Source organism: Haliaeetus leucocephalus, unplaced genomic scaffold (assembly GCF_000737465.1).
Source record: "Haliaeetus leucocephalus isolate CR32 unplaced genomic scaffold, Haliaeetus_leucocephalus-4.0 Scaffold840, whole genome shotgun sequence".
NCBI lineage: Eukaryota > Metazoa > Chordata > Aves > Accipitriformes > Accipitridae > Haliaeetus > Haliaeetus leucocephalus.
The window spans coordinates 4,023,245-4,050,961 of NW_010973276.1; the positions used below are offsets into that span (position 1 = coordinate 4,023,245).

Genomic DNA, 27,717 nt, shown 5'->3' on the forward strand with positions numbered 1-27,717 from the left:
ATAATAAAAAGTCAGCAAAGTCCACACACAGCTTGCTGGTACTAGTTATTTGGTTCGCTGTCTGCTGCAATAGTAATCTGTCAACATACTTCTCAAAATCCCAATTACTTTTCCTGGAATGGATGCCAAATACACCCAATGGTGGGTACAAAACACATGAACATCCTCCCCCACACCCTGTCTGTGGTCTACAGTTTTCCAGGGCATGTCAGCTCCTACTGGTATCACAGCACTCAGGCAAGCTTCCCTTTACTACCAGAGAATTAAAAAAACTCCCAACACACCTACCACCTCCATTACAAGTACTTTACAGAGATGTAGCAGGCACTATGGCAGTAGGGAGCATGCCGATTTATTCTAGATCTGTATTTCTAGTTAGTCACAAGCATGTGCAGGGGATTCATCCCCTTGACCCTTTCAGGCTGGGAGCTGAGGACAGCAGGCAGACTTTTTTCCCCAACAAGCAGGTGCTGTTACTGCACTGGGGTGCCAGCACAGGCAGTGTTAACAGAACCCCAAGTGAAATAATTCACATAAGGGAGCTTACCTCAGCCTGAAGTTGTGGAACTTCTGGCCCCGTGACTTATGGAAAAACTCTTTATGACACTTGAATCTGGCTCACTGAGTGTTTACAGAAGTGACATACGCTGCAGTGGATTGCTGCTCTCAGTCTGTCAAGTCAACCTTACTTAAAATATGCATCAAGGTTTAAACACAGTTTACTTCTTGCCTCATTAATGAGTTCAACTGAAATATTTGGACTGCAAGACAAAAGCCTGGTTAAAGCAGACTGGAACATGCCAAGTCCTGTCGAATTCCAATTGTACAGACTTGTTAGTTTTTTTGGAATACAGTGATTGCCTAAACAAGACTCCACTTCTTGTTAGTACAATAACTTTTATTTGACATCTACAAGATCATTATCTTGTAGTTTTTTTGGACAGGTTTATACAATCTCAATTTTTCAATAGTGCAACCTGTGCAAGCAAGAAATGACAAACATTGTCCTTCACTTTCTTATAAACATCTACTATTATAGGCAAAACAAAACTTACCCATATTATAGATAAGTGACTATTCACATTTGTACATTACAATTTCTTTTAAACAGCTCCAGATAAACTCTACAATGTCTTACAACATATTAAACAGTATTCAAGTTACTGGGTAACAGAAACAGCACATACAGCGGAACCCTCAAGTGTTTCCCATTCTCTAATTTACAGCTCAAGTAAGGTTTCATCTTACAAGTGACAAATTAAATTACATTAATGAAGTAAAAAATATAAGATTGTATGCGAGATGGAAGTGAATTTGCACTTAAGTTTCCATAACCACCTCGGATTAAGGAAATGCTTCAATTTAAGGAAAATAGGCATCCAGCCATCTTTGCAGTACACATTAGGAATACCATTAATACATTAAAAATGAACTAATTTTAATTTAAGATGTTTATCACAAAAAGAACATGTTGTAGACTCAAATATATAACCCCCAGGAGAGAACCAGAAAAAATGCAACACCTGGGTATAAACACTATAAAAATGCAATAACCAATGCTGTACAACTAAGATTGTGTTTCTCTCTGAATTCTTGTCTTGTGTGTTTATCCTGTCCATGCCCGTTTCCAAAGACATGCACTGTCAAACAGAAACTGGGAAGGAACCTGAATGCATGATGTGCAACCTCTAGGTTTCATGCTTTTACAAACTCATAAATTGAAGAGAAAAACCCAATATATATTTTCTATATATATACTCAATACATGCATTCAAGGATATCTCCCACAGCAATGGCATTGATGCACTGCGTTAAACCCTGAGCACTGTATGACAAGATAAAAATAAAGCCTGCTTGGGGATTTTCAAGCATTTTCAAACAAATTGTGGTTTGTAGCTTAAAAGGCCAAAAGTAAAAGCAAACAGGAAGCACTACAGAGAGCATAAGGAAAGACAGATGCACCACCATAAACAACTGCTGGCTTTCAGTTCTACCAACCTTTTTAGATCTCTTTATTCCCAAAGTATTTGAGAGCACACAACTGAACTGAAAAAGTTATATTTCTTTGGAATCTGTCCCTGATTTTTATGCAAGTGATATGCTTTTACAGCCTTTTCCTCAAACACCAAAGTCAACACCTGTAGTTTGTCCTCTTATGCATTGTTGAAATTGGTGATGCTTTGCGGGTGATGCTGCTGCCATATCTGCTGCTGTTGTACTGCAAGCTGTTGAGACTGGTCTGACGTTGACAGGAGGTTTACAAGGGGCGATACACAATTTGCAGGAATGATCAAACCTGAAAATGGCAACAAATCAATTGTTTCATAAGCATGCAAACAATTTGTTCATTAAAACCTCAGGCTGACAATTCCACCATTTAATTTATGCAACAGTCAACAGCAACCATTGCCAATGTCAAGTCTAATCAAGCACAGCTACCAGTTCTGCTTCTCAATAAGAGGTTTATCTTCAGAAGTCTTCACTAGTCCTTTAGGTCATGAAGTAGTATAAATAAGTTGCCATTTTGCCCCAAAGACAAGTTTTATTCTTATGTTATCCGCTGACACATAAAACCAGAAGTCAGCTACTTTTGCTTTTTCTAGTCTCTCAGAAGTTACAACACCATGAAAGTTTAAATATGAAAAACCTAGTTTCAACATCTTAGAAAACTGTTACTAGAGTATGAGCTGCCATGATGTCGCACATCCACAGGAAGTCCATGTTTAAACAAAAAAATAAAATGGAGATTTCAGCCTCTGAGGTACCTGCTATGAGGGCTTCACCAGGAGGTTTAGCAGCAAGAAATGACATCATCTTGAAGTCATTTTAAACTGATTACACGTGACTTTCAGTAGCTCAAAACCCATGAAAACAACAATTTCAAGGGCTTACTATCCTTTGCCAGAAGTGGGGAAAAAAGTGGAGCCCTTATGGTTTCAAAGATAGCTTGGCTCGAACAGGCCGAATAGGATGATTTTATTCCTAGTAAATCAAAAGAACTGACAGAATAAGTGTTCCAAAGCCTGGCTGAAAAAAATGTCTTCCTTCTTTAACCTAACTCAAAACAATGTTTGTACTATGAAGATGTATTTCAACAGTTGTACTTCTGCCCCTCCCCAACATACACACTGATGAGCCTTTTCTCCTGTAGAGGACTTTATAAAAAGATGCTTATGTGACTCTCAGAGTGACTTGTAAGTTACAACTACCTCCCACCTTAAATGGAAATAAAGGAGCAGACAAGCTACTTACCTACGATCCTCTGCCCATCTTCTGTTCTTAGACGAACTATTTGCATTTTCACATTTGTACCACTCACAGAGGCTAGAACGCCTTCTACTTTTGTCCAGACGCTCAATACTGAACCACACAAGACATAGTAAGTTCGACAGCGGAGTCCCACTTCACAAACTAATCCCAAGCCTGCCTTCTTACAATTGCCTCTCCTACAGCAGAGAGAAAAAAAAGCTTTCAAAAGAATTCTGCAAACAGAAAGTATCCAATTCAGTTAAAAAAGACTTGAAGTTATTTAACATGTACTCAGAGTTGAGCAAGGGCTGCAAGTACACCGTAAGGGCAGGATACTTTATCCACAGCATGCCTCTAATGGCAAAGCTTTGAGAAGTGTTGGCCTATTTAGGACCACATCTCCAAAATGTACAGGCAGAGCTTTAAGCCAAAGATACCGCTCATTTAGATCACCCGAGAACCTGAATCTGTTACATATGAAACTGGTATCTGATCAGTATATTTCAGAAACTCCATTATTAATCTGAAACTTCTACCAGTTATGCTGTTCCTCAGGAATTGAGACATCAGCTACTGAGTTCAGACACACTGTTAGACGAGGTAGCACAAAACCAGCTGTTTCTGACATCTATCTCACCTCTACATGAATATAAATATTTTTTCCCCCAAATAACATTGGAACTATCCTACCACAATAATAGGTTAGATCAAGACACTTAAAGCAGAAGCTACTCCTGGGTCATTATACTTCTACTGGAGTGCAATTCATACATTAGTGTTCATCTAACATATTAGGACTTTAAGGGCAAATGCAAAGCTTCATGTTTCTACTCAAAGGTTGGGTCATTTGACTGGTCATGGGACAATTTTTCTTAAGCAAGAAACAAGAAATCATGTGAATAGCAGAAGAACAGAAGTGATAACACAGTTTAGGTAAACAGTTTAAGTTAAAGCATCTACATGCACACGAATACTAACCAATAAGCATGGGTGCAGGTATCCGCAGAAGAATTGTACTGCTCTAACCAGTGTGGCAGAGCATCTTCAGAAGGTACCTGGAAAAGTCATTCAAAGTGGGAATAATAATGAAGTAAAACACACCAAGACTTGCATAGAACAAAAGCAATTTGGTCATTACTATGAGAAAAGAGGGAGCACCAACATTATGATGGTGAAGAGAGGTACATTATCCTACATTATTATAATTTCAGGCTCTTCAATAGAAATGCCATCTCAAAGGATGAGCAAAATACTTGAACATAGCAGAACTGCAGAGCTTTTCCAATAAATCAACCTGGTCTCAGAATTTCCTCAAGTTTTTACAAATTCAACACCATAAAATTGTTTGAGAAGTGTTAGGTATCTTACCAGCCTCTAAACAAAATAATCCAAACTTTATCAGCCAACAGCTAAAACTTCAGCATCATAGCTTAGGATACACTGTATATCGCTGCTTATTTAAGAGCATGTTTGTACACCTTACACAGAAGCAAGACTTTTCCTTGCTAGACCCTAAAAAAACCCCTCATTTTATATTACCACACCATAGACTACTTATATTCAGAAAGGTTTAGATATAGGAATGCAGAAACCATGCAGACCCACTTAAAAAGACTCAAAATACGAGCTCTGCTCTGGAAAATAAGCCTAGTTTTTGATTCGCCAGAATTATACAAAAGTACCAGGAAAAAAAAAAGTCCTTATATTTATTTTCAAAATTTTCTAAGTTTAAAACTAGTATAATTTTAATGGTTACCTTCTTATATTTCTTTTTCAGGTCTGCACATGTTTCTAGTTTGAGTTGTTTTCCAGTATTTGGTCTGTATACTAAAAAAAGCTTCTTTTTAGGATTCACTTCTTTTACTAGAATAGCAGTTTTCTTGTTATTTCTTATCTGGAAAAGAAAGACAAGCCAAAAACTTTGTAAGTTTAAACATGCTGACAGTATCTACCTTAAGTGAATCCATACTGTGTTCTTTACAGAGTAATAGTGCATGTGTGTGTGCAATAAGACAACAAGTAATAATAAGGACACCTTTAGAAGACAGTACCACTAATCTACATTAACATCACAACTTTTTGTTACAGTGAAAGCATCTGGTTTCTTGATGCAGGTTTAAATAAGAGCTATTAATTCAGGCTCACATTCCTATCAGAAAATATCCTGAGCAGCTAAAAAGGAGTGCTTCATACTTAGTGTTGGAAACAAACTTAACATGAATTTTAGTATAAGATTGAAAGCATTTTGCAAAACTGAACTGTAAATAATTTAGCCAGTAAATTTTTCAGAGGAGACAGCATATTTGGTTAGCCCCCCAAAAAACTTCTCTGAACATAATCCAAGAGACAAAGAATCCTACCTGTAGTGATAAATAAAATCCATCATCTGGACCTGTCTGTTCTGCCCAGATCTTAGTTGCTTCGTCCCAAGACATTCCTCTCTCTACACTGATCTAGAAGAGAGCCATACAGGGGTATTTGAATGGGAACAAACTTTAAAACAGTTACAGACATAGAAACTACAGAACCATAGAACCAAATATTGCCTGGTGAAAGGCTTGGAACCTTCCCTCACTCAGCACATGCTTAGCTGATTGCCATGTTTTAAAAAACTTACTGGCAAGCAAGTTTTATTAGTTCATACAAAGATACAGAATTAACTTACTGTGTATAATTCTACATGTCCAGAGGTAGAATATCCAGGAGTTAAAAACTTTTTAACATCTGCCTTCCTCACTTTCTCATCCCCAGAGCCCAAATCTTAAAAGGAAAGGACAGAGTTATTCTGTTTCTCTGTTCTTACTGAAGTACAAGAGTACTGAGAAATTGATTTACTTACCTAAGATGCCCATATCGTATCTTCCATTCTTCTTAGCATTTTGAATAACTGCATTTAACGTGTCAGAAAAGTACTGGAATAAAGCATTCTGCTGATGTACTTCCATACCAAGAATTCTATTCAGAAATTTCCCTATATTGTTATAATCTTAAAAAAGAATAAGAAATACATGTATTAGGTCAACAAAGATTAAGTTTGATGACAAGCTCTCAATCAGTATTCAGAGTCTCAAAAAGACTACTTATTTCAGAAACAAGGAAAACATTCTGAAGTTCTCCAAAAAAGTGATTTTTTAGATAATTACAACTTCAGTGCTGTTGCTAGGAATCCATTATCATGATATATGGTTTTCCTAGCAACATTCTACAGATACACTAAACACGCAAATACCTTTATCAAGCGTTAGTATTCCAGATCTGTCTTCTACATTTATCAAGCCTACACCAATCAATCCCTGACGAACATCTAGGAAAAAGAAAGAAGTTAAACCATAGATGCTTTGCCATCTAAAAATAAACGAATGAAGTAACAGCTCGTTTAGCATTCATGTTTCAGGATCCAGCTCCAAAACTTCTGACAACCCTTAAATACACTACTTGCAATTTCTACCCAATACATCAATAAGCCTTCTGTCCTTCCAGGAAGCACAGGCAGGGAAAACTACTGATGGCACTATACCTGAGCCCACAAGAGAACAAGACATTGCAACAGATAACAGGAAAATGAAGTTAAAGAACTGTATGTAATACTTTGGCCAAACAGATACAGAACATGCCTTATATCGAGAGAGTTCACATACCTTGTTTCATACATGAACTTCAACATTCAAGCAACATGCATAGGAATAACATCCAGTGAGAGCCTATCTGGGCCAGCTGATCAGTTTAAAATAGTAACTAGGTTTTCTAGCTCAAATAATTTGCATTTTCTGCATACTATCAAAAGATAGCTATTACATCCAGTGAATTATACTTACCCTTGAAGAAGTCTCCAGGAAAATCAGGAGGCGGCGAGACCATTGGGGAGTCTAAGTTCACAATGGATTTCATGACAATCTCTAAAGCATTTCTGCCATACTGCATAAGAAAAAGAAAGTTGCTCTAACAATGTGATCCAGTGTTTGTGCCTTAGCCCCAAGCACACATGGTTTAACAAGTATTTGTTATTCACAATAAAGTGTTTTTCTCTGCAATAATAAAGGGCACTGGTTATTAGCTTTTCAATTATAAATTACACTATATAAACAGCCCAGTCTTAATTTCTAATTAGAATTGCCAAATTCGCCTTTCAGTTGTGACTGAGAGGATACATACCATCTACTTAAAACTTGGATTATTAGCAAATGCAGAAAAAGTAATTTACACACATTTGTGTTCCACACGGCTTTGCAAACAGAAATAAGAATGTTTACTGGGTGTCTCAAAAAGAGGCCTCCTATCAGGAAGTAATACAGTTAAAAGTAAAACACTTCACAGGAGTTGGAAGAAATCCTTCCTCGACAGGTCATTTGCAGAATAAGCACCACAGCATGAGCTTTCAAACAGAAAAAGAACCATCACCTTGTTGTCAAAATTGAATCTGCTGAGGTCTCGAGTTTCTGTAGCCCTTCTGTCACCATGGGTGAGGGCTCCCTGTTAAGACACACCTTTGTAATTAAATCAAATTTTAAGAAAACAGAAATCCAAGTCGTATTTTCTCAAATGAAGGAACAGACTTCTTGAAACAATCTTACCAAGCTCTCCAGTCTTTTTGCAACTATAGATGCAAATCTTTGCTCTCCTGCCAATTCAGAAATTAGGAACACGTACTCTGGAGCAGTCACTTGGTTGGATCTATGAGTTCTTCCTGGATAATCAAGTAGAAGCACATATGTTAAATAAATTCCACTTCATTGAACATTTCTAATAAACGATGAATTGCGAAGAGTAAAGAAAAAAGTTAGAACTTAATCCTGCTGAAAATTAGTTTCTGCTGTAATACAGCCAATAGAAGGTAGTACAGAAATGCTCTACAGTTGTGGCAACTTTCATAAAGACACTTGATAGATGAAAAAGCCCTATGCTACAGTGTAAGTTTGTTTGCTAGATTTCTTTCAAAACTTTCAAGACTATTAGCTATGACTACAGATAAAGCTAATTCTGTTTATGGGTAAAGGAGACAGGAAGGGTCCTTAAGAGGTTGCTTAGTCAATCTTATTTTCCACAAATTAGCAGTAAATCCAGTTAGTATTACCGAGTTTGCTAGGGGAAGGATACAAAAAAGTTATTTACCGAACTGCTGTATTGCTCTATCTGCACTCCATGGCAACTCCAGAGTCATGTGAACTCTCCGCCTCTGATTCTTAGCTCTACGGTCTGCTTGCAATGATATACCAGAGCTGGCAGCCTCCGAGATTATGGCAATGTTCTTTTATTAAGAAAGGAGTTGTTAGTTAGCAACAAATCCAAGATCAAGCTTCAGTTTTCAGTTTCTAAAAAAATTTCATTTTACAATTACTACTAACATGGGTCTGGAATGGTTTCACTGTTATTTGGTCTGCCTATTGCAAGAAGGGAGGGGGAGGGGAGAAAGAGTATGGTTCTCTACCAGAGTTAGAAATGCTAATGAATTTTTTCTGAGTGAAAGGAGTGGTTTTCACTTTACTTTTCAGCAACACCTTTCTGTGCAAACGAAAAAGGCAATATGTTGCAGTCTTGCCACTCCAAAGGGCAGGTCGCTCTGATGTTGGCCTGCATTTCAGAAAGAAAAGGGGAGGGACACAGGGAGACTTGTTCTGATAGCAAGCAACACAGAGAAGACAAAAAGTTGCTGCTAATACTGTATAAGGAAGAGGATATGGCCATTCTAGCATCTGAATGCATTTGCCTTGAAAGAATGTAAATGTTTGGACTGTGTGCAAGTCACTTAGAGGAGCATGAATATTTACCCTTAAGTGTAACAACAGACCACAGAAGTTCCACACCACAGCTACATTTACTTGATTTGCCCTCTTGTGGTAGCATGTCCCAAGTGAACCACAGGAAAGGTTCCCTCCCTCCCTCCCCCTTTTATCAGCTTCAATTCTACCATTTTTCCAGTCAGTATTTTATTTCAGCATGCAATGTAAAGGACAAAAGCTATCACTCTTCCCAGCATTACTTCTCAATCCTTGTTAAGGTAAACAATCCCCACCTTTTCCCTTCAGCCCCTCACTGAAAGTTCTTTCATACCAAGTTAGTCAGTGGTTTTTACTCATTTCTCAGTTTCATTATTTCCTCTTGGAAGCAGAGGTGCACAGTAATCCAGATAAAGGAATCACAAAGATGTGGAGGGTTTATCTGTCTTTTAAACATATGCTGGTCTACAAGACCAGCTTAGAGGTGCTAGCTTTCAGTTTGGCACATGTGTACACACCTCTTAAGCACAGGCCTCTGTGGCCACCCAAACTACAGCCTGACCTTTAAAGCATGCTGCAGCCACATTAGACAGAACTACTGAACATACCGGTTTGAAAAACAACACACACAGCAGTGAATAGAAAATGCTTTCTAACTAGTACTTACTTATAGTACCTAAAAAGTCAGTGTGGGATAATGGTAGAGCCACAACTTGAATAGCTTAATCAGTCAATGTCACTACAGCATCTGGCAAGTTTTTCTAAATTGTATCTCTTTTAAGGACTACCTTATCTCCATCCATGAACCTCTGCTTTTCCGTGATGTTCAGAATTTCAACAGGCACATCAAGTTCAGATCTTGACTCGTAAGATATGCTGCCATCATCATTGCTTACAACTCTCCCTTTGCGGCCTGTCATCTTTAAAAATAAAAGGGAATACAAGCTCATTATAGCAATACAAAAATTTGTACATGACCAAAAACTTCAAGCAATGATGCTATTTATTCATACACCAACCTTAAAATAGATTCAGCAATTTACTCCAAGTACAAAACTACATTAAAGAACCTGGATTATTTTTGGTTGATGCCATTATCTGCTACGCGGAACACTTATTCAGAGGTAACTCAGGGACTCAAAAGTGTAAGAAAGCATATCTATTTAGAAGTGACACAGCATTATACTACTGTCCATAAGGGATTTACCAAGAGTACTAAGAAAATAAATTGACAGCTGAGATTGTCACTGATTTTAACAGAGTCTTTTGAATTGCAATGATGTTTCTACTTGACAAGAGACAGGTAGCTTACGAAAAGACATTTTCCTAAAGTTACTGAGAAAAAGAGATAATAATTCATCAGGCTCTCCCTAACACATTTTTATTATACAGGTTCTTAATCTTCATTGCCTAGGAAGATGAACTAAAGCTGCTTTCTGTTTTATATACCCAGCTTCAAATTGACTACAGCTAATTAGAGAAATACACCCAACAAGAAACTATCAGTCTCAGAAATAACCTATTTACCCATTCAGAGCTCTTCTCTGTATTCTAACACAATCTTCCAAGTTTTTGGTTGTTTGTTTTTTTTTTTTTTTAATTCAGAGGCTTTCAGCAGAAGTAAGCTATACTTTTATCCCTGTGAGATTACGGTCTAAAACGGCTAAACAAGTTCTCTTTAATAGATACTTAGGTCACATGCAACCTTGAAGAATGACAACACTGATTTACTGCAGCCAGATGATGTATGGCTGCAGTAGAAAAAAACCCATCAGTTTTCTCTTAATGTGACCACCAGCCTACCTCTGCAACATTTTCAGGACCACCCAGTTCATCTATAAGCTCATCCAGTGTATTAGGTGGAAGATCTTCAGCCAGCTTTTCCAGTTTATCAAGCAGTTCTTTTTTCATTTGTTGGGCCCTTTCAACAGCATCCTGACTTGTTACAAAGCTGCTGTTTGTGTTACTGTTTGCTGAAATTTAAAGAGAGACTCTTTAAGATTTAGAATTTCACTGCCTAACTGCTAAGTGAATCAACCTTAAAGAAACTTATTCTTACCTGACGTGTTGGTACTAGAAGTGGTGGTACCAACAGTAGAAGTAAAACAGCTAGGTCGTTTTGATCCAAGACCAGAAGCTAGTAAGGCACTTTGAATAGAATCTGGGTCTATACTTTTCTTCTTTTTCTTGTCTTTATTTTTTTTATGCTCTTTTCTAATTAACCAGGGATCTAAAGTTAAATAAAGTAATTTTTGAAAATAAGTTTTAAGCATTTACTAAAAAGCCATCCTCTCCTTTGAAAAACGACATTCTCATTATAAAAGGTAACTTAAAGCCTGAACTCCAGTGCGTAAAGTCCACTTGAAGATGCAAATCAACATTCTAGTACTAATTCCAGTCTCATTAGAATTAAACTACATGCTTATCAAACACTCTTATTTTTGGCTCATTGAAATGGTTAGGAAAGACTTTATGTTTACTATCTGCAAGTACAGCTACTTGCTTGATGAAACACTTAAACTGTCTTACCATCTTCATCATCTTCACTGGATTCATCTCTGAATGGGTTGAAGTCATCATCATCTCCAGAACTCAAAAATCTGGAGCTCTCATTGTCACTTTCTTCATTGTCTGATGCATCAGACTCGCTTTCACTCTCATCAGAGCTGCTACCTGCAAGCCCACCTGTTTTGCGAGCTTTTTTGGCTTCTCTGCTTATTTCTTCACCTAAATTCCATCAAAACCATCACCCCAGAAGAAAAAAAAGTTAGTTTAGACCTTGTAGTCTACTTTTGAGGTTTGTTTTACCACCACCGCACACAAACTAGCAAAATATTCAACTTCTAAAAATAGAACTGTTTAGAAGAATCTAATCTAAGTTTTAAGTAAAACCCAAGTTTTTTTTATGATCACCTACTTTTTGGTAACAATATAATCAGTTTGGGAAGGGGGGTGGTATTAGGCTTCTCTTTACTGAGCCTCAAGAAAAAGAAAACAATTGCTATTTGCATGACTGCATCAGGAAGTGGTCTGACAGATGCAAGGCATTTTGGGATATGGGCCCTTACTAGATCAACCCAATTTTGAGCAAAGTAACCACAATTTACAGGTTATATTGCTTCAGCAGCATTTTTAAAATCGATTAATAGAAGTTTCTAATGAAAGTCTTAGGAACTTGTAATACATCATCTTTTATGAATTATTGTACTGATATTTACATTCCCGTATTTTTTTTCCAGAGTTCACTCTTAGGCAGCTCTAAAATTGCTATTTTCACTATGGCATTAGTGTAAAAACTTAAGCATTACCTTTCCGTTTCTTTATTTTGTTCTCCTTGCAAGGGCTGTCTCTGGGTGAATTGTTATTACTTTGAGCAGTCAAGTCAATTCCCAACAAGCTAAACAGCTTCTTCCTGTCAGGAGCTGGAAAGTGCTTTTCAATAAGAGACTGGAATACTCCTCTGTTTAAGAAAAAAGGGTTCTTCAGTCGAATTTGCATTGATTTAAAGTAGAAACCTGTAACGTTTTAACAGCTTGCTTGACTTCTCTGAAGAATTATTCCTTGTGAATGCTTTTACGCAAGCACTCTGTATAATTATCACCCATATTACTGTATTTGTCACCTTCTTAAAAGCAGGAGACATTTACTTTACAGCACTGCTACTTATAACTTGTTAAAATTGGTTTTGATATAAAGTGGTATTGCTACTGCCATTTTCTTATTGCTCAGAGTTTAAATGACAGTGTTGTAGTTTAACCCCAGCCAGCAACTAAGCACCATGCAGCCTCTTGCTCACTCCTCCCCACTCCCAGTGGGATGGGGAGGAGAATTGTAAAGAAGTAGTAAAATTTGTGGGTTCAGATAAGAATGGTTTAATAACTACAGTAAAATGAAATATAATAACAATAATACAATAATAATAATGATGATGGAATATAACAAATACGAGAAATAAAACCCAAGAAAATACAAGAGATGCACAATGCAATTGCTCACTACCCTCTGACTGATGCCCAAGTAGCAATCCGCCCCTCCTGGCCAACTGCCCCCAGTTTATATACTGAGCATGACATCCTGTGGTATGGAATATCCCTGTGGCTAGTTCAAGTCAGCTGTCCTGGCTATGCTCCCTCCCAGCTTCTTGTACACCTGCTTGCTGGCAGAGCACAGGAAACTGAAAAATCCTTAACTTAGGATAAGCACTACTTAGCAACAACACACTGATGTTTTAGTTATCAACATTATTCTCACACCAAATCCAAAACACTGTACCAGCTACTAAGAAGAAAATTAACTCTATCCAGCCGAAACCAGGACAGACAGATTAATTTAAGATCTTCAGCAAGGTAGTCTCAGGACTAGATCCAGCTCATCTGATAAAAGAGGGAAGTCATGACTGTAACTTGCGTTGGTATAAATGCAGTGTACACTTGGCAAGTCTTCTCCTCCCAGTTTGAGTAGAACAGTACCAGCTGTTCACACCTGAAAACATCATTTCAGAGTGCCAGTAGAACTAGGAACTAATCAATGGTTCACTTGAGCAATACTGTCAGATATTATGTACAGGCAGCTTAAGTAAAGAATATTGGTACTTAAAGGATATCCATCTTTCTGTGCGCTGATGCATGTTTTACACATGAAAGGACAAATTACTACACATACTACCATGTATTAAGGTTAGTTTTGTAGAGGACAGTTCCAACAAACTTCAATCTTACTTTGCTGTAGAAACAAAATCATTCAGTTCACCACCACCTTCCTCCAAAGCTTCTAACGTTCTTGCTTCTCCTGTTGACTGCAGGCCAATAACAACACACTAAAGGACAAATGAATATAAGGCATTGTCACTAAGGTGACTGACTAAGTTTATTTTTGCTCATTAAATAGCTTCAATACCATAAAGTACAGACCTAATAGTAGCAAGCTTTTGAAGATATTTGTGTTATAAACAAACAGAAAAACCTAACAGCTTTAAGTTTAATGAAGATATTTAAAAACAGGTCTTGATCAACTTACTTTCCCATTCTTGATTTCTTCCCGAGCTAGCTGCACCACCCTCTTCACTTTAGATGCTATGCAAAGGTACTTGAAAAACCTCTGATGAGCTGACCAAAACTGACCCCACATAGACTTCTTCATTCGTTGTTCTGCATCAATAAGATCAGCTGCTTGTTGAAACCTCTCTCTAGCACTGACCCACTGAAGAAGAAAATGTTAATTGCTTCACATGTCACATTTCAAGGCTACACAGGTACATTGTTTAATATCCAAATAAAGCAGAAGGGAAGTTTAAAGTTACAGTACTATGGGACTGCAAAGTCAAGGAAACTCATCATACATCAAAGCTCACAAAAAAGAAAATAGCTATGGCTTAGTAAATTCAGAAGATAATTACTCTCATAATGAAAAGCAGATACATTTACATTACTACCAATGCAAACATACACAGTATTTTCTAATTATCTAGTTTCTCCATTACTATATTCAGGTTAAAGCAAAAAGCTCTGCCAATAATTAAGTACAAAGCAAGATCCTAAGAAAAGAAAAAACAACTGCCTTTGTTTTTACAACATTGTTATACCAGTTGTTTCCAGATTAGGTAACATAAGATTTGGACACAAGTTTAGTGATTCTTTTAAACAACATTCATAAACTGCCCCTTTACAGCTGATGGTATACACCTGTCAAAAATAAATTTTAATTATTGTAGCCATACAACATGAATACAGAGTCATGCTTAAGGACCTCTTAAGCAGGTAAAGACCCTGCTCATTTTAATCTATGTCCAAGGAGTAATTATTTTTCTCTAATCCAGCAGTGGTAATGTACAAGCAGAATGTGCACTCCAGAAAAAGACACCCAGCTTAGCACATGGAGGAAACACTTAAGAACAACATGAAAAAAGATAACCAGTAGGTAGATGAAAACATTGAAGGGAACCACAGCTTCAATGCTTTAGATTTGATCTGCCACATGATTAAAACTACCACCCTGCACTGTTTAACTACAAGCACCACTCCATCATACTGCTTCAATGAAGAAGTGCATGCAGCCTAATGTTTTGTAGCTTATTCTCAGCTCAGTTGCCTGAAGGGGGAGGACTGGAGCACAAAAACACAACCGACAGGTGACAGCATCTTAGGCAACAATGACCAAAGTCTCTGAAGTACTGCTAGAAGGCAGTAGACCTGGCATGATACTGGAAGATGCACCCAAAACTGTAGCTTTTGACTCAGAACAAGAATTAACAGCTTTTACCAAGTCTTAAATAGAGAAATCTTTACACTAAGATGAGACAAGAAGATGCCATTCCTGTCTCTCAACAGGCTATTTCAGGAGCATTCAAGTTTAAACCAAGTAACTCCAACCTCTCAGAACTCAGTAAGAAAGCAAATTTAAAAAGGCATTCTTACCAGTTTCACAGATTTATTGTACATTTTAACATACTCCTGTGAAAGCAGAACTTCATCAATTTTGAAAGTTACACCTGAAAAACTCAACTGTCTTGCTATGTACATTCCTCTCAGCTTCATATCCATAGCAACTATTTCCATGGCACCAACACCTCTAAAATAAAGGAACAAATTAAGTCAATATTAGAATTTTCAAGAGCAAGCATTTGTTAAAAAAACCTTAGAAGTGCTTTAGAAGAAAATGGCATGCTTTCAAATGTGAAGGAATATGTTTTCAAAATCATTAGTACTGTTTCATTAAACACATCTGATCAGGGGCTCTTGAAATTTAGCCTTCACATAAAACTATACCCCTGCCTCATGAGTATTAAGTGTATCTCAGGCAGTATAAACACTCAAATAGTTACTTTTTGCCAAATGACCTAGCATGCATTAGGAGAACAGTACCTTACAAACTGTAATTGGATAATGAAGTTGGTCCAAATATATACCAAATCTTGCACTGCAATTTTATAAACTCCACTGGAGATTTAAAATAATAAATACAAACTGTATTAAGCTATTCAGATTTGTGCTTGTATGAATTAAACTAGTAGGTAACTTAGGTTCTCTTCAACAGCAACACACTTTTAGCAACACCTTGAGAGCTCAAGTCAACTGCAAAGCTAACCTACTCACAAGCTTGGGCCTGTAATTTCATTATTGCTTATTTGATATGTACTCAGTAATGAAGTGGAGACTACACTTGCACAGTCTAGAAAAATCATGCATCATGTAGATGGCATGCAAGAAGATGCATACTAAGCCCTACTGTAGCATTCTGAAGTGTTCAAAATTTTAAGTAGGCAAAACACAATATATTAAGATGCTCACCTACCAAAGAATGTAGCAGTTGCATTTTCTACTGACCTCTCACACTTAGTTTTTTTTAATAAGTTCTGAAATACAAATTACCTTGCAACAGCATACATAATTTTTCTGAACTGGGTTCTTATGCAAGAAAGAACAAGAACAAGACTTCTTGTTAAACTGCCTAAACTGAATGCATGAACATTAGAGGACTTCTGCATATAGTGAGACATCAACTATACTGAGCATATTCAGTACATAGTGTGTTTGAATGATGAGCAGCAACATATTTTCATTTCATAACACCCACATTTTAAGAGGGCTGTTTTCCCAGCAAGCTTCTGAAGCTCTCAAATTTTTTTGTGAGGGAAACATCCCATTTTTCACCACATAAGATAAATGAAATTTCTTCTAGATTTAGAAGCTAGAGTCAGAAAGTTCTTAGTGTGACAGGACAAGTTTGCAGAGGACTGCAAGTGAGTGAAGACAAAGGAACTGGAAAGTACAGTCAACCACAACCATATGCATTCTTGCTATAGTTATTTTAAATATTACCTTCTTTCAACAGCCTGAATAAAATCACTGAATTCCCTAAATGGAGTTCCTTCACCCCATATTCCAAGACGGTTCATATATGCCATATTTCTTGGCTCAGATGCACCTAGGAGAAGAACACACTCTGTACCACTGCCAGTAAAAACATACAGAGACATTTAACGCACACTAAGTAGTACATACCTGTGGCACTAGCATAAACAACCCTGGCTTTCGGAAGTTTATTTTGAAGTTCCAACACAGCCAGACCTGTTTTTGTTGGTTTTGATGAACCAACAGGACACAGATTCTTAGCTTTATGACACTCATCAAATACAATCTGAACCGTGATTAAGGAAAAACTTTGTCCCACTTATTTTAGAATGGGGAGCTAAAACAGAAGACAAGGAAATCTGCTAATTACAATAGGTGGCAGCAGTAAATTGTAAACTCAAAAAGACACTGGTCATTTTTCACTAAAACCTTTGGGAAAAATATTTAGCTAGTAAGTATTTAAGAGCACAATTACCAACACTTGAGTTCTTTAAAATGCTGTTGATGCTGAAAAAAAATTTTTGTTAAGAATTCACTGGAAAAAAAGTCAGTGTAAACTTAAGGTTCTTAAACATCATTATTTTATGTGTTCATTACAGAAAAAACAGAAGCTTCATTCTTGTACCAGAATTGTGTGGCAACAATATGGTGGTAATAGATTTGGCACAAAGTTTATAAAACTTCAAGTCTAATGTCAGAGCATGCGTGCAATCCATTACTGTCATGAATAAAAACCAGTACTAAAAACACCAGCTAATAAAAATACAAGATTGTCTTTAAAGATGTAAGCTTAAATAGCAATTTGGTTATAATCAACTGAAGTCCAGATAAAGGATACAACTCCATCAAAGTCTTCACCGCACCAGTGAAGAAGCTGCTTTAATCTGGTTTTGTATTTACCACCAGACTGACTTTCACCAATAAGAGAAGAATAGGTAGCAAAGATGACACCTTTCTTCACACTTCCATTATGTTTGGAAGAAATTTTCCCGTACTTGAACTGCAATAAAAAGATAAGAAGTTACAGAAATTACTCAAGAGATCCCTCCTCAACCCACCTACCATATGATTAAGGAATGCTGGTAGTCTTAAGGTTAAGGTGTGTACAGTTTGAACCACCTGTATCCCTACATCATGATTAGGGCACAGCTGGCATATGGTAATGTGGTTAAGGGGTCATACAGGGCCTTACTTCAATATATTTAAGGAAGACTAGATCTGAGGCCTCAAAAGATGAATAGCCACATTCTTTGACTACATGGTTAACTTAAATACAATTAAAGAGTTTAGTTTCAGTGCATCCCTTGGAGCTACCATTAATGAAAATTTCTAAAGCTTTACTGTATTTTAGAAATTAAGATGTCACAAAGCAAAAACACTAACTTAAAACAGACTAAGTTCAGTGAATTCAACCAGTAATCACACTTCACAATTTATGTAAGTGGCTAATCCTGAGCAGAGGTGCAGCCTCCAAAAATATCTGTACACATTACTGCTGCTTTAATAAAATACTGAGAAAGTCTATTATTCAAGAATTACATACAAAATGTATTACATGTAAAATATGCACTGGGAGATAGGAAAAATTTCAAATGCTACAAAGCCTAAAAGATTTAAAGAATATTTCAACTTCTAGAAAATACTCTACTAGTAGTGTCAGTAGTGGCTTGAAGAGTAATTTAAAAAAAAAATATCCCATGCTATGACTTAATCCTACAAGGGGCCTATTTACATAACTTAAAGCACTGTGTGGTTCTTCATAAGATTAAGGCCTGTCAAACAAGACCTAGACAGCAAATTTATTGAAATTAGTACATTCTTGCTCTTAAAACAGTCAACATGCACAACTGGTCACACAAGCGTACCTAAAGTTTTGTCTCAACTGTACATAGTAAAAAGTTTCCACACCTTGTTTAATGAATGAACCAATATGTTTTTTGCTCCAATATCTCTCAAATCTCTTTCAGCATCATATTTCAGATCATTTGACACGCTAAACCTGAAGATATAAAACAAAGCATATAATCTGTAAGTTACAGCAGAATTTCAAAAAGCAGTTGCTAGAACATTTGTTGGAAGACAGATTACACTGAATTTAAGTACTATAGTCACTACAGTGTCTGCTCTAACAAATCCTGACACTTACCAGACTGCTCTTTTTCTGCCTAACAAGTAATTTTCATAGATTATTCCAGCTATGGTCCTTCCTTTTCCTACACCAGCACCATCACCTATCAAGAATCCAGCTCTGTCTCCATTGGGCAGGAATGTTTCATGTTGCTGTAGGAGAAAGAACAAAAAACTTTGTACCCATTCTCCAGAACACATCACTGTGGATTGTCAGAAATGAGCAAACACAAGAAACATCCTATTGGATGAGACCAGTGGTCCACCCAGCCAAGCAGCCTCCTGACAGCAGGAAGAGAGGATTTTATTTTGGGAGAGCATATAAGCCCGTTTCATGTGATGCATTCTCCCCCTCCTTCCCTCAGCACCTAGAATTGCTGTAAAATTGCTGTACATGTCTAATTCTTTTAGTGCCTACCACCAGACTGGCTGCTTTTTTTTAACCCACTGATATGCACCTCCACAGCCTTTTGTGGCAGCAAGACCCAGACATCCACTGCCTATGTAAAAAAGTATTCTTCTATCCATTTTAAACCAATCTCCTACCAGTTTCACCAAATTCTGCTTTGTTCTTGTTTTGTGGGATTCCACTGCCTTCTTGATTATGTAAACCCTCATTTCATTCCCCTTCGTTTTCCTCCTCTCCAGCCTGAGGCATCCCAGCCTTGTTAGTCTCTTTTCATGAGGCAACTTCTTCCCTTCTTTGACCATTTTAGATGTCCTCTAACTTCACTACTTTCCTCCCTGACACACAGAGCACAGCGGAACATCTGATGTGGGCCCACTGAAGTTTAATACAGCAGCAAAATAACACCCAGTCTTGTTCTCTATACCCTTCCCAATAACGCCAAACAGCATTGGCTTTCTTAGCCTGCTGCTACGGCAGCCATTAAGTTATTTCAGAAAAATAAAAATAATAACCAAGATATCCTTCTTAATTTTTAAGACAGTTTGAGATCAGCATCATGGAAGTGGCGTAGACAAAGCTTTCCTACGTGTATTACCTCACATGTATCTCAACTGAAGCTCACCTGCTGCCTTCTAATGCAACTCAAACCTTTAAGCTCTTATTATTTTATCTCCTTGTAAAACTGACATAGCTGCACTTGTCAGATGGTAGTTCCTCTTCAATTCTATGTTAGTTTTTAAGCTGTACTAATGTCTAGCATACCTGGGCTGCATAAGTGATTGCTTCAAGTTGCAAAGCTGACAACCAGCCACTATCAATTGTTTCTTCCGATATTGATGTCTGGTACCACACATCAGGAGGAGTTACACTGGATAACGAGCTGGTTTCCACTACTGGGTCAGGATGACGTAGGCCAATTTTTACTGGTTGAAAAGGGAGGGGGAGGAAGGGAGAAGATGAAAACATAATACAGAGTTCTGTTGCTGCAGCACAGGTTGTCATATTTACCAAAACAAATTACAGCTGTTCATTGCAAAGGCTGAACTCAAGAACAACTATGTTTCATTGCAAGAGTACGTCAAGTGTTAAACTGCATCGCATAAAAAGGAATACATTAACCTGAATTTACATAACTGCAATCTTAACTTTCTCTTCTCACCACCTTCCTCAAATTTTTATGAAATTAGATAAAATTCAGTTCATACAAAATTAAAGCGTTTGTGTACTTGACATGGTTGAGAAAAACTGGTCAGAACCTTGCCTTTCCAAAAGGCCAGATGTAGCCTCAAGATGCCAGAATCACAAAAGCAACATTCCTCTCGCTATTTATATAGTGCTGTTTTTAAGCAGTATGAGAGGAGAAAAGATTTAGAACAGACATGGTTTAATTGCTGACAGATCTCATCAGTGACAATAAAAATTAACCATTTATTTACAAACTCTATGCAAAATTTTTTGCCTTGCTTTTATGGCAGGTCAGCAATGTACCTATAACAGTTTTTTGTCACCTATTACAATAAAGAAGAGAAAGGAGAAAAAAGAGGAGATGGCAATTAAAGGCAGTAAAAGATTCACTTAAAAAAACCAAACAGCTCTAAAGTCAGTCAGGAACAATGCAGGAAGAATGTGCTTAGGTTAATTTCACACCAAAAGACTCAAAACTAGATTCTTAAGTGTAGCAGTGACCACTTAATACCTTTACAAAATTTCCTCTGCTGAGGCACAAAGCATCTTAATACAGGTAAAAAAGCCTGATCTTGGTTCACAATCATATTTCTGAAACAAGTACTGCTCAAAGATACACTAAAGAATTTCTTTTCTATTAAAAGGAATCTGCGTACCTTCCAAAACTAAGTGCTATAGAAGAGAAAAATTTCCTAGGAAAACCCACCCCAAATTCAGGCCCTTTTTACTTGATTCAGATAGTAACCAATCTGGGTTTTGGTGTTAGTAACTACAGAAGTGTAAATAACAAATTAGCTCTCAAAACATTTCAGCCTTTTGATGTAACAAAACATTAGGTCATACATTTTATTGGCATATACTCAGCGTAAGTTTCTGCATGGCCCATTTCTTCTTCATCTTCTTCCTCAGGTTCCTCCTCTTCTTTTACTGCTGGCACTTTCTAGAATACAGAAATACCTGCATTAGCCAAACACCACATTGTTAATACTCTACATCCTGGAAATGAATGTGAGAAATTAAATGAGCACAAACTTGCACTTGAATGTTTTAACACATGTACTAGATGAACCAGTGAGCAGCTGGGAAAACTACAGACAGAAATGTAGATTTCTTATACTCTGAACAACCCTTCAAAAGACACAAAGTCAGGGAAGTTCCTCTCCTTTGCAAGGAGATTTGAGTACTCCAAATTCACATAAGCAGAACTAAAAAAGGAACACTTCTTACAGCATATTAAATCCAAACTATGACTTAAAAGAAAACTGCCTTGAAGACACAACAGCTAGTTAACAGCCGAAACCTAACTTTCAAGTACTCCCATGAAGCCTCCTGTGGTTTCACATTCATTACGTAATTTCACAACTTCAGGGAAAGGTTACAATAGCCACAGTTCTATCCAGTATTCTCTGAAACCTGACAGTTACCCATTTTTTACTGTGATCTTGATCAATGTAAATATATGAATATTCTTAAAGTACTTGCTAGATGACAAATCAAAAATCTTCCACAATTAATAAATTAATGTTTAATATAAAAAAAATAATCTGAAAAATCCTTTTGTATGCCAGTCATTAAGGAGCACTGTTCATCATAAACTTCAGCCTGATTCTAGCTATCAGTGAAGATGCTGAAACTCAAGCATTTACAGCATCAGAATGTATTTTTATTACATTTAGAAAATTGAATGATACTCAATTTACATCTTAAATCAAACTGCCCAGAAGGTCAGCCATGGTAGAGAAAGTCTTTTAGTTTCCTCATTGCCAGTTATATGAATGGGGCTATTTTAAAAGAAAATGTCTTAAAAACACAGAGCAAGTGATATGCTTATCAACTTTAACTGGAGCAGACCCTTCTTTGTCCACACAATGAGGTTCTGTTAAGGACAGTAATTTCTTGAAATTGTCATTTACTATATAGGTAGTCTGCTCTACACAGCTGTTAGTTTTAGCCACCTAACCAACTATTTATCTAGAGGAGAAACTAACCTTTTGAACAAAGGGATGCACTCAATTCTACCACACAAAAGGCATACATGAGTAACTACTGAAACTAGTGACAGGTGATTGGTGCCAATAAAATATACATTCATTTGGCAAATTAACCATTTGTACTACTTACCATAGTAGGTGAAAAACTTCTCATTTTAATATCATTTATCCATATTCTTGCTACCTCTTTTGTGGAAGCCTCCTTCTTCACTGCACCATTGCTTAGATCAGCTACAAAAGAAAAGCTGTGTTTTACAGGAATTCCCTCCAAACATCGACTCAAATTAACATCCTTCTCTATTAATGAGCTGGAAGAGAAGTTTAAAATGTCCAATAGCACACTGACACTTCAAGAACACAATATTTTTGTCCAAATTAAAAAGTCTGAGCAAGGAGTTAAATCTTGTTACTTCTTTGACTGAAGAAACTTCCCATGCAATACCCCTGCATCTGACAGTTGTGTATTAGTTTCAATATTTAAAAAAAAATTATTTTGGACCTTCACCAAATCTACACACTGTATTTAGATATACTCCATCCTGTGAGCCTTTGAAGTTTAACAACAAACCAGAAAGCCCAGTGTTTCAACAGAAATGAACTTACCTGGTCTGGTGGCATTTACCACCTTAGGAGAAACTACAATTATTTCTGTAAAACAAAAAGTCAACACTTTGGACTCAATTGTTTGAAGTTTACAACACGATCCTTCAGGAGGACGATTTATTAACTTTCCTGCCCTCAGCCACATTTGGAAGCAACTGGCAATAGGGCTCAGTACAAAACCAAAAAAAATTACACAAGGATAGATGTAAAACATTGAAAGCAGCTCTCAAGGTTCCATCATGTTGACTGTCAATGCATGTAATAGATTTAGCACAATTGCCTCTAAAAAACAATTAATTGCACAAAGTTTTCCTCAAAGAGGTTGCATAATTTAACTTTTCAGTATTTTCCAATCTAGAACTCTTGCTGCCTGAATTATATGAAAAGACTGTGTTTCCTTCCAAGAGCTTCTCTGCCCTTGAATCTTCTACAGTATGTCAATTTTTTTTTCCAAAAGCACAGAGAAAGATCCAGAAACACAAGCACACAAATAAGATTAGAAATGCAGTTCTAGAAGTTGCATGTCCCCTTGTCACTTAATACAGAAGCTACAGATTCAATTATTTTCTGCAGCTGAGCTACTACAACAGCTATTGTGTATTGATGTTACCTATTACTTACATGCTTCTATGTGTTTTCATTTAGCACAAAGGGGATAAGTTAGTCATATAAAACCTTCTCACCCTCCTCTTCCTCACTCCTTTACCCCCCACCCCAGCTTCAGTTGGTGTCTCAACTTCAATTTTTATCAACCACTCCCTGACAGAAAGCAATGAAACAAGGAGGCACATTTTTCTTTTTGTTTCAGTCCTAAGACAGCTTCATTTATTGCACACTCTATCTGCATATGAAAAAATAGGTTACTTCCAACCCCGCCTTTAAAAAAAATATCAGTCAATTTTATTTCAGAGACAATGAAAATACAGTAATCCAGAAAAACACTGCAACCTTTCAGATAAAGCAGCAATAGAGATATTTTCAAACTCAGCTAGTCTGATCTTAACCTCATGCTAAAACCAAAATAACTTGAAAGAATCAAATAAAACACACACACGCAGCTTTTCCCTTATATTAAGATGACCATGTAAGCTGTCCACATATTAGAAATAACATACAAGGAAAGATTATGAAAGGAATCACAAAATGAAGATTTGGAGTGTGGTAACAAAATACTTGTGGCATTTAACACCACATTTAAGAAGTAACATGGAAACAAACAGCAAGTTTTTAGGACTTAAGTTTTTAAACAATAGATCTGATGCCTCACACGAAACATACAGGGACAGAGATTTTCTTTCTCAGGAGATGCTTTTCAGAAACACCCTACCATAGCAGTACTAGCATTTACTACAAATCTAGTTTGGAAGATGCCAAAAAAAAAAAAGTACTCATTTGTCATATTTCCACAGCAAGCATACAGTAGAACAGAAACTGATGTGGACTTAAGATACCTAAATCAACTTCAGTAATGTTTATGAATTCTACCAATTTGCCAGCTGCAATCTAAAATGTCATTTTCCTCATTCCTTGCAGTAAATCAAGAGCTTAAACTTTTTTTAAAGCCTGCTATTTTGTATTACTTCACCCTGAATTCTAACACTACTAAAGTTAGCATAGAATTTATGAGGTTTTCTGGACCATTTCATTTTACTGTGATATTGTACTAATCAATGAAAATGCAAGATGTGCAAAGATCTTCATATTATATTATTTCACTATTTGTCTAAAACACTGTAATTATGAAAAAAGAAAACTCACTTGCTGCAGTTGCTACTGGTTGGGCAATATTAGGAGGTGGCTTCAATTTCATGAGTTCGTTAAGACTATTATTCTTGAGCAGATCTTTCAGCTGAATCTGGTCCTTTGAAGGTGTAGTGGTCAAGGCATTGCGTACTGCTGGTGCTGCAACTGAGGGTCGAGTAGTTGTGCTGGTCTGAATGATTTTTGCTACAGTGATAGTCTGCCTCGTCGTTGTAACAGGTGTTGTTTTTGTCATCACTATTGTAGTCCCCAAAGTTGGAAGCTGATTTATTTGATTCAGCACAAAGGTTGTGGTGGATGGTGGTTGCTAACAACAAAGAAACAGGGAAATTTTCAGAGGACAGTGAAAAAAAAGCACTTTTATTAACCTTCATCGAGCACAGAATTCACCAGTTTTAAAAAGATTTGCAATATGAAATGTCTTCACATAATCCGCTGAAGATGCTGGAGTAATTATCTTGTGGTACAACACCCTGAGCAAGAAGTGCCTGACTATCACTATATCGCCATATGTACTACTACAGGTACAGGAACCCTGAGCTGAACAGAATTTCCAATATATAAACTAGCTGCACCATTGCCAGAGTAAATAGGTTGGATTACTTAAAGTATACACGCAGCCTTTCAGACATGCTGCACTACATTGACCTTCCTGCAGATCTGCTTTTTATATTCTCATTTCAGGTGCAACCACCAGACTATGGTGCTGATAATTATCTGCAGCTAGAAAAGGTGGTACACAGTTCAGATATAGGAGACAAGTTTACATAACCTCCCTATCCCCAGTATTTGCATGCAGGGGAATTAAAAGGCACATGGGACACCTTAAAATGTTTTTCTGCATACTGCTTTGTCCTCTTTTGTGCTCTTTGTCATAGAAATTGTTATCAACCCACAGGTACACTAAGCTTTCACAGTCTCAGTACAAGTAGAACTGAGACAATGGCCAAGTGGCATTTTACAGTCCCACCTCTTTTGTTACATTTTACTAATAAACTGTATTGGGTTTATGTGGCAAGGTTTTGGTAGCAGGGAAGCAACAGGGGTGGCTTCTGCGAGAAGATGACAGAAACCTCCCCCACATCCAATACCGGCATTTCCACCAAGCTACAAGATGGGCCCACCACTGTCCAAAGCTGAGCCAATCAGCAATGTTGGTACTGCCTCTGTAATAACCTATTTAAGAAGGGGTAAAAACTGCTGCGCAGTCAGCAACTGGCAAAGACAAGTGAGAACGTGTGAGAAAAACAACTATTCAGACACCAAGATCAGTGAAGGATGGGGAGGAGGTGCTCCAGGCACCAGAGCAGACTCCTCTGCAGCCTGTGGTGAGGCAGGCTGTCCCCCTGCAGTCCATGGAGGTCTATGATGGAGCAGTTATCCACCTGCAGCCCGTGGAGGACCCCACATTGGAGCAGGTGGATGCCCAAAGGAGGCTGTGACCACGCTGGAGTAGGCTCCTGGCAGGACCTGTGGCCCTATGGAGAGAGGAGCCCACGCTGGAGCAGTTCGTGAAGAACTGCAGCCCGTGGGAAGGACCCAGGTTGGAAAAGTTTGTGAAGGAGCTGCTGGAGCAGGGGAAGAGCGTGAGGAGGAAGGAGCAGCAGAAACAACGTGTGATGATGCTTGGAGTGAAGTTGAGCCCAGGAAGCAGGGAGGGGTGGAGGGGGTGGTTTTAGATTTGTTCTTATTTCTCATTATCCTACTCCATTGTTAACAGGCAATAAATTAAACTAATTTCCCCAAGTTGAGTCTGTTTTGCCCATGACAGTAATTGCTGATCTCCCTGTCCTTATCTCAACCCACAACCCTTTCGTCCTATTTTTTGTTCTCCCCATATTCAGTTGAGGAGGGGAAGTGACAGAGTGGCTTAGTGGGCACCTGGTGTGCAGCCAGGATTAATCCACCACACGTACACATTCAAAATCCCGAAGTACCAGTTCTTACCCGAACATTTAATAAGGCTGGAGTTGATACAGTCTCTGGTTCTTGTTTCACAGCAGCTGTGGCCTCTGTCTCCAAGCCTAGTTCTAATGCACTAAGTGGCACTGACTGCAGAGGAAAGAAAGTAAGCATCAGGAAACACTCCGGAAAAAACCTTAAGACTAAATATCCGCCCATAAAATGGAAGTTAATGGGGAAGTCCTTAACTGTGCTCATTAACAAAGGTTTCACTGAAAATAAAGATCAAATGGTTGATTTCACATTCAAAGACATTAACTAACAAGGTATTGTATGTTTAACTGTGGTGAAAACGTAATTAGTTTCATGATGTCACTGTTCAACATACTACTGTTCCCAGTCTATGTCTGACATTATGTTCTTGCAGATTGAATGCTGTCATGGAGTTTAAACACCAATTATATTACACTTTTTGCACATTTTATAGGAGAGCAGCTAGACTCCAGTGATATTAGAGTTCTCCATGGATATATGACAGCACACCCCCATTTAATGTCCAGAAGTTAAGTATATTTATGTTTATACTGACCTCAATGGTGTATTTTAGATTGGTTTTTGTATAAAAGTTAAAAATTAATTTGCAAGTTGTTTTCTAATCTCAATACCACAAAGCAAGAAATTTATGAAAACTCCACATTCTTTAACCGTTTGCTATGGACACCACACCTCCCTCCACAATACATCAAGTACAAGCTCTTATGTCCTCTACAAAACAACTAAGTTCTTGTTTTAACCTGCTGAACAGCTGGAGTTGGTGCTGGATTTGCAAGAACCACGTCCGGAGAGTCAATATCAAATAGATCATTTGGACTGATGCCACTCTCACTCAAAGCAGCAAGCAACAGATCTTGTCCTGGCTCCACCAT

At 37.5% G+C, this 27,717-nt stretch overlaps 1 protein-coding gene across 1 annotated transcript; it reads right to left on the reverse strand.

The window, feature by feature from the left end:
- Positions 1-880: 880 nt before the first annotated feature.
- On the reverse strand, positions 881-27,717 carry SBNO1 (strawberry notch homolog 1 (Drosophila)). The gene is made up of 31 exons (XM_010582225.1): positions 27,586-27,717; positions 26,837-26,941; positions 24,887-25,196; positions 22,656-22,756; positions 21,378-21,474; positions 20,112-20,272; positions 18,960-19,093; positions 18,722-18,812; positions 17,652-17,813; positions 16,964-17,099; positions 16,781-16,886; positions 15,377-15,530; positions 13,980-14,162; positions 13,682-13,779; positions 12,272-12,423; positions 11,493-11,690; positions 11,023-11,193; positions 10,767-10,936; positions 9,752-9,883; positions 8,359-8,494; positions 7,821-7,933; positions 7,648-7,719; positions 7,065-7,164; positions 6,479-6,553; positions 6,089-6,235; positions 5,915-6,009; positions 5,610-5,702; positions 5,006-5,143; positions 4,228-4,304; positions 3,253-3,446; positions 881-2,296 (listed from the first exon to the last, which is right to left on the reverse strand). Exons 1-31 carry the CDS (start codon positions 27,715-27,717, stop codon positions 2,154-2,156), a joined length of 4,176 nt encoding a protein of 1,391 aa, XP_010580527.1. The 3' UTR covers positions 881-2,153.

Coding starts and splice junctions, on each gene's coding strand:
- SBNO1 (XM_010582225.1), bottom strand. CDS start 27,717: ATGGTGGAGCCAGGACAAGATCTGTTGCTTGCTGCTTTGAGTGAGAGT. Junction 7,165..7,647: donor GATTCAATTTTGACAACAAG/GTGATGGTTCTT, acceptor TTTCTTATGCAG/TATGGCAGAAATGCTTTAGA. Junction 6,236..6,478: donor AATACTAACGCTTGATAAAG/GTATTTGCGTGT, acceptor TTCTTTTTTAAG/ATTATAACAATATAGGGAAA.